At 40.0% G+C, this 7,733-nt stretch overlaps 1 protein-coding gene across 1 annotated transcript; it reads right to left on the bottom strand.

The window, feature by feature from the left end:
- Window positions 1–2,460: 2,460 nt before the first annotated feature.
- On the bottom strand, window positions 2,461–5,664 carry LOC140937334 (myogenesis-regulating glycosidase-like). Its single transcript, XM_073386886.1, has one exon. The coding sequence runs from the start codon at window positions 5,626–5,628 to the stop codon at window positions 3,511–3,513; it is 2,118 nt and encodes a 705-aa protein (XP_073242987.1). The 5' UTR covers window positions 5,629–5,664; the 3' UTR covers window positions 2,461–3,510.
- Between the last annotated feature and the right edge of the window lie 2,069 nt (window positions 5,665–7,733).

The following is a 7,733-nucleotide window of genomic DNA, read 5'->3' as shown; positions in this document are numbered from 1 at the left end:
AAAGCATGCATGGCACCAGTCACACCGCAAAAATATCCCCAGTTTCCACAGTCTCCGCTAGGAACCCCTGGGACCTTGATCCCTATTAAAAAAGAAACCTCGCATTTTTACAGTCATGCAAGCTCGACTAATCATTGTGGGCGGAAGGGGGGATTTTATGATAAAAACCCCTCAAGTACCCCAAGTTCAAAGTGTGAGTGCCATACCTTATCCTGACCTTTATAAGCATCGAGGTCATTATAAAATTTCAAAGAAAAGGGTGTTTACTGGTGCTGCAGAAACCATAGTTGGCTAGGCATTATGTTGTGGTGTGAGTATCATTTAATGTTTCAATCTTTTGTTACCCCGCGAACAGAGGTTTCTCTCTTGCATGGCTTTTAGGATTTACAAAGTCATTCACATGGCTTGTCTGCCACGCAGTTGGTTTGTTTACACCACGGGGCATAAAACTACGCAACTGACAACCCACACAAATGACTTTGTAAATGCTGAAAGCCATGCAACTAGGTCATTTGGGGATCACACCCATCTGCAACACCAAGAGAAAATGACCAAAGAATGGCACGGACCAACTCTCCATTAAATGCATATTAGTGCAGTATGAAGGCTCAGCACCAGACAGAGTCCTTTTAAACAAGAGTTGACTTTATGTTAGCAGTCTACAAGTTAAGTTATCTCCCACTGAGTCTCCTCAGATTTTCTCTTGACAGCTAGGAAAGGCACGATTATGGCGGGTCGCGAAGATGGCTAACATATCATGCCAAACAAATATGCAGTTCCAACTTGGAAAAAAAAAGGAATCCTTCTTACCAAAGGAGACAATGTGAGTGTCATCACATTATTTGAAACCATGTTCCAGCTGGAGAGGGTGAATGCTAGATCAAGATGGCATAGTCCTACAAAGTTATATGCTTGGATGCATACAAATGTCAAAAGATGTGCTTGAAAGTTTCTTTCGACGAAATGCCAAATACGTGGGTCTCCTGAGGAAAAAATCCCAGTGGACTGCAATCACAAAATACAGCTGATCCTGCGTGATCTGTTCCACTCTCCGTTAGAACAGCCGTGTAAACATTTTCACAATCCATGTTACTCCTTGACAGATTGGTTGTCCGTGTAGTTATCAGTGTCTTCAAACTCTTGATCTGTGTCAATAACCATATTTTGCATATCTGTGGTGGGAACCTCAGCTGTTTCAGAACTGTTTAATCTCGTTAGAAAAGCATCCAATAATCTTCTATTCAGATGATCCGTTTGTGTAATCTCTCTTGTTGGCCTTTGCTCTTTACCCTCTGAGTTTTCTGTTCCACGGGTTTCATTCTGAATTTCTTGCTCGGAATTTTCCTCTGCGAACTCCATGCTCAAAAACCAAATGGCGGTGAGAATGGCTTGGTGACCACGCGATAAAAACTTTGGTTTCGTCACACGTTGTTGAGGTGGATTGCGTGACGAGCAAAGGCACGCTAACGGAGCATTTGATAATGTCGATACAAGGGTGTCGATAATACTAATCATGAGGAAGTCATACGTTCTGAGAGAATCTGTCGTAGTAACATTTAGGGGGTAAAACTTTGTTCCAGCTGAGTTCATGTTTTGAAAACAAGGGTGGGGAAGGTTGAATTTTTTTGACAGGCACCTCCCCCTATCATTCTTATGGGGTAATCCATCCAAAATGGCCACAGAGAGGAAAACACTTTGCAATAATGCCTACTAGTATCACTATAAGGGTCAAGTTTGGAGAATGAGATGTAAATATTCAACTGCATACCTTTGTGTTACCTATGAATAAACTTGATGCATTTTGGATGATCATGAATGTCCAGAGTAAAATCACCCTCCAGTGAGGTACTAGCCAGTGTACAGAGGCCCCCTCCCCCCAAAAAAGAAATTGGGAGACAGACCCCCTGATTTTCTTTCTTTTTTGAGAGGAGGGGGCGTCTGTACACAGGCTGGTGAGGTACCCTTGAGGAAGATTTTTCGGCCCTCAAGATCTTATTCCTGTTTTTTCAATCCCTAATACAACAGGTGTAAGAGCCTCAAACTCTCCACAGACTGAGCTAATTAAGTTCTTTAGATGGGTGCCTAAGGGTCTCAGGAGGTGGGCCAGGATGGCAGAGGCCCTCTAAGCTGGGGGGGAATATGTATGACCAGGAGAATATAACAAGGATTCAATCCCCACTTTTATGTTTTCTTGGTATGACTAATGTCTGAATTTCAAAACCCATCTTTTCAAGCATTGAGAAGAAAGCCAAGTCCATGTTTTTGTTTTACTGTTGTATTTGCACTTATCTTTATAAATATTTGCTGATGCAACTTAAACTCATCTTTGTGTCATTTGTCACTATTTCATCTGTCTTGTGTCCCTGTTTCAAAACCATGTCACTGATAGGAATTTTTTTCATTGAGAGGCAAGGTAGCCCATGTGCCTTGGAACCAGCATCATACATGTACAAGCACAATACTATCAAATACAAGTTACTTTTATTGGGCTGACACTACAAAGAATAAATGTCAAATTTATAGAAATACTCAAAGAGAATGTAGAAATACGAAGCTAAATTAATTTTATAATTCTGCTGAAAAAAATATATACAGTTGAGCCTCCTTGATGCAGACACTAAAGGGACAGTCCCACAGGACGTATGTTTTATGGCAGTAAAGATTGAGGGGATATGTTAGTGTTGCATAATTTGTGTATCCTTCTTGTGCATACCGTTTTATATTTTATTCGATTAACCGCCGTGGGCGCTTATTAAATTTCTTGACCTTGAGAGTGGGCACTTATTCGAGGTGGGCGCTTCTTCGAGGCTGGACACTTATTAAATTTTCACCATTCTCAGCAAGTGTAGTAGTATATTTTGCAACAAAACAGTAAATACTAATTACAAAAAGCGAAGACGCAACAAAGCAAGGTTTCTCTAAAATACTTTGAAGAAAACTCCGTCTTCAGGAGGGTCTCTTATTATCTCTTATTGGAGTTTTTGTGGGAGGGAGTGGGGTGGGGTGGCGCTTATTCGAGGCTGGTTGCTTATTAACTTTTTCTGCCTTTAGGATGGGCGCTTACTCGAGGTGGGCTAATTCCAGGTTGGGCGCTTAATGGAATAAAATTGTGGTAATTTCACACATGACTAGCATGCACACATAAAAAACGGCAGCTTTTGTTCTATGGCCAGAGTTTGCATAAGAGGCAAATCATCATTTTGTCGTAAACAACTATGATGACCTGTGTTGGTATAATCTTTACTTTTTGAGTCTTCACATATTATGTGTGGCCATTTACCTTACAGTACTATTCTACTTTATAAGACACTCGAACAATTTCTTTTGTATATTTTTTTTTTTTTGAAAAATGTGTCACAGTCATTACTATAGACACTGACTCTTACAAATTTTTGTGTGTGTGTCTGGAAGACAAGTTTTCACAGGGGACTCTGCTCAAATTCTAGAAAAAGCAATTGGCAGTGTTTCTTACCTCCTTCAGAGGTGAGTACATTCATGTGTTTAGAACTATTATTCTGAGACCAAAGAAAAATAAGGTAAGTCCTCTATTGTCACAGTGTAATCAATCCACATTCCACTAGATGTCACTTTGATCTGCCTTTTGAAAGCAAATTCTTCTTTCCAAATTCCTTTTGGAAGATAAACTAGGTGTTTTCCATTGCTTCCATCCATTGGTGTTAGCACTGGAGCAACCAAATACTTGTCTCCAAGCATAAACTCAGTATATATCTCTTGTGCAATTGGGTCTTCTGGTGCTACCCACCACAAAGGCCGAATAATTGGGCTTCCAGACTGTGTTGCTTCTTTAGCACAAGCAACAATGTAATCAGCCATGCTTGCTCGCAGCTGAAGAACTTTTCTTGTTATGTTTACAGTTTGGTTATCAATGTCCCAAGGTGCAAAAGAAAACTGCACTGCCGGAAGAAAGGCATTTGCTTGGACCCAGCGAATAAACAGCTCACTTTCAGGTTTTCCAACTTGCATTGAGGAGTTGTCATTTTCTGTCACAACTAGCTGAAAGCCATTTCCACCAATCATATCGGGCAAGACAAAAGGATAGCCAAGGATTCCAAAGGTAAGTGTTGTAGGAATCACAGATCGTAAACCATTATTTTCATCCCATCGAGATGACCTGTCTAGTATACGCACAAAAATGGGAAGGTTTTGTGTGCGGTGGCCAACACGCACTTCAATCAATTTGCCAAAACCTGCCGCGATCTCAGCATACTTCATTAAGTAGAAGTCTGGACTGTTATCCTGCAAAGTGTGCAAGTGATATCCCATTGGTAGGTAAGTTAGCTCTCCTGCATCAAATTTCAAACCATCAATATTGTAGTCATTAATAAACGTTTCAAGTCGGCTCCTATACCACAAAGCTGCCAGAGGGTTTGTTGTATCTACAGCTGCACCTATACCATTCCACCAATGTAGCAGCCCAGGGACACTTTCATCAATTCCTTTCACCCAGTACTTCATACCTTGCTGGAATGCCTCAGAATCTGTATTAGCAAAAGGGTAAACCCATATGGTCACTCTAAAATTGTCATTATGAAGAGATTCAATCATTGATTTCGGGTCTGGGAATTTTTTTGAATCAAAGTCAAATTCTCCATAGGAGGTTGAATACATATCATCAATTTCAACCTGGCTGTATGGCAAGCCACTTTCTTTGATTTTCTCTGTGAAATTCATTACCATGTCCTGGTCTACAGCTTTCCCAAACTGCGCCCAGGTTGACCAAATCGGTTCTTTCATCATCCTCTCATCTGGAATATCAGAAGGGTACTGAAAAAAATTCTTCATAACAAACTGATGGACTTCTTTAACATTATCACCAACACAGATTTTGTACGCTAGATGCAGGGGCACGGAAGTAGAAGGAAAGTCCTGATAGTCAGCTTTTAGACATAACTGCTTATCTCCACTGGAATTAACACTGACATGAAGAGGAACAGACTCGTTAACTAATATAGCCATCCCCGTTGAGGTAAACCAGTACCTCTCCAGCACTGTACCATAGACTTTCATACCCCGGCCAATACCAAGGATGGTATCGCTTGGGATAAAAGGCATCATGTCAATGCTCGCTTTTTCCAGAGGCCATTCTTGTTTATACAATTCAGATCCTCCATACCAATGCATCCCTTCGAGATTAAAGCAATCCAGGAGTTCGGTGAGCTCATCGGATTTCATAGAACCCCAGTTCACATTAACACATCGTTCAAAGTCATCATCTTGTGCGATGCCAAGGGACGATTTGCTCCATTGAACCCGCAACGAGCGCTGGCTTGCATTTTTGTCCACGATTAAACTCTCGCCAACGCTCTTTCCAAGCTTCCCATTTAGGAATGCGTCGTTTTTCAAATTTTTAAGAATTAACTGGTTGCTTTGATACTGCAAAACCCACTGCCCCGTCGTAAGAACTTGTTTAACTGTTTCACGGTGTTCTCCAGCTCCTCCGAACGGTTTGAGCAACATTTCGTCTCCGCCACAATCATACAAGATAAAATTCGCCAAAAAGTAAAGCAGCCATACCATAAGGAGACCTAACGTCAGAAACCCGAGGAAGGTTACCATTCGGTTAAAAAGAAATGTACGAGATTTCGTTTCTGTTCTAAGCGTCGCCATTTTGTTTGTCCCGCGAAGGCGAAGCTTGGTTCCAGTCTGGGCGCATTCAAACGTCACCGATCATGGGATGCCAAAACAAAATTACGTGATGGTCACATGTCACCACAGGCAGCCCAAGCGCACTAATTGTGGGTTCAGGCTTCAGAGGTCATTTGGTCGGAATATACTAGAATTATTAGTGTATTATCTGATGCCAAATAAATGCAAAAAGTCTTAAAGATATGAAGTCTTCTTGTTTGTCTATCTTTACTAGTAGCCTTTAAGATAACGAAAATCGATATTTCTTGCATTATTACATGTGATTCGGGCCCTTATTGTTCGAATTTTATCACATGTATTCGAATCTACAACGCTAAGAAAAAAAAAATCATGATCACGCGAAATATTGATTCAAAAAGCTCCCTTACCTGTAGTACATAGCCACTCTGTGTCCTACGGTCGGTTTAAACACCGTTTAGTCGACTTTCTTTCCATCGAATACTGAACACTATAATATGAGCATCGGCGAGCATCGGCTTTGTTGCGTAACATTCAAAATATAAGGATTTTTATGGGAAAAGAACCTATCGTTTCTGTAAACTACGAAAATGAAAGGATTTCAATAAAAAACAGCTTACCTTACTTAAAATGTGTGTTACGTCTCTCCTGTGTGGTCCACGGGCTGATTTATGGCCGTTTTATGAGTTTTTAAGTAAACCTTTATATAGAGAGAAAGCCGTTTACATAAAAACCCATAAAACGGCCATAAATCGGCCCATGGACCACACAGGAGAGACGTAACACACATTTTAAGTAAGGTAAGCTGTTTTTTTATTGAAATCCTTTCATTTTCGTAGGTTACAGAAACGATAGGTTTTTTTCCCATACAAATCCTTATATTTTGAATGTTACGCAACAATGCCGATGCTCGTCGATGCTCACATTTCGAGCTTGGGCTACCTGTGGTTGCTAAAAAATATATCTACGTGTCCCAACTGTTCATCAGTAGGATGCCTAAAATGCGTGCAATTCCACAATTGGTTTCAGCTCCATTAAATCCTTTACCAATTGCAGAACATTTTAGGAGGAGCCACCCACCGTGTGCGCACAGCCGCGGGCAACACACACGAGCTTACATGCATTAATAAGCTCACATTCAACATACAGGAGTATATATGTTGCGGTTTCATGTCATTACTGGTTCATATTTTATCTTTCTTTTTTCACACTCATTTTCATTTTTTTCAAGCCCAAAAACAAAGGAAAATAAAACAGTAAGAACTGAAACATAAGGGAAGATTGAACAACAAGATATACACAATTGAAAATTAGATAAACTGCCGACTGCCTATACTTTGATTTTCTATTCTTGCAACTTCCATGTAATTATTGACCTTTTCTACAACAGCAAGACAACCCAGCACCTTTTCTTTTTGCACTCTACTGATTTATTTAATAACGCCATTCATAATTCAGACGCTCAAATTACTCTGGTCTTGATACAGTTTCCCAAATGAACCTAGGGTAGTACGTGTTACGCAGTACATTATAATTATACCCTTGATATTCATCTGTGTACCCTAATATTTCCATTTTTTTTTACTCCACAGAGTGGGGTATGTCATTTTTCTTTTTTTGACAAGTTGAGGGAATATCATAATAAATTAATAGTAATTCTCAGTTTTAAATATCCTCTGTGTCCCTAGTCTTCTTTGCAACCTTATAGGCCAGAGTAAGGTAATGCTTTCCACCCCAAAGCATAGCATTCCTCTGGCCCAAGCAGCTGCAAAGAAGATTACTGCACCCTAAACAACAAAAAACTTTCTCCTTAAATTTATTACTTCTTCCATTCTTAAGTCCTAGTAGGGAAACAGTACACTGATCCTCGGTTAGTGTTAGGCTGATAACACTTACCTCGACCTTGATTATTCAGGATATCACAAAAACCTCATCCAATAATTGTTTATTATTAAATGTATTCACCTGATATTTTGGTTCGACAAATAAATCTTCCACGGGGGCTAAAAAGTAGGCTCATACATGTTTAGATCAGCAGTTTGTCAGTATAACCAAATTAAGTTCCATACATGTATTTTTGTGCCACATCATAAAATTCACGAGTCAGG

This window comes from Porites lutea, chromosome 5, assembly GCF_958299795.1.
Source record: "Porites lutea chromosome 5, jaPorLute2.1, whole genome shotgun sequence".
Taxonomy (NCBI): Eukaryota; Metazoa; Cnidaria; class Anthozoa; order Scleractinia; family Poritidae; genus Porites; species Porites lutea.
The sequence above is the reverse complement of the archived record's forward strand: the minus strand, read 5'-3'. Positions and strand labels throughout refer to the sequence as shown.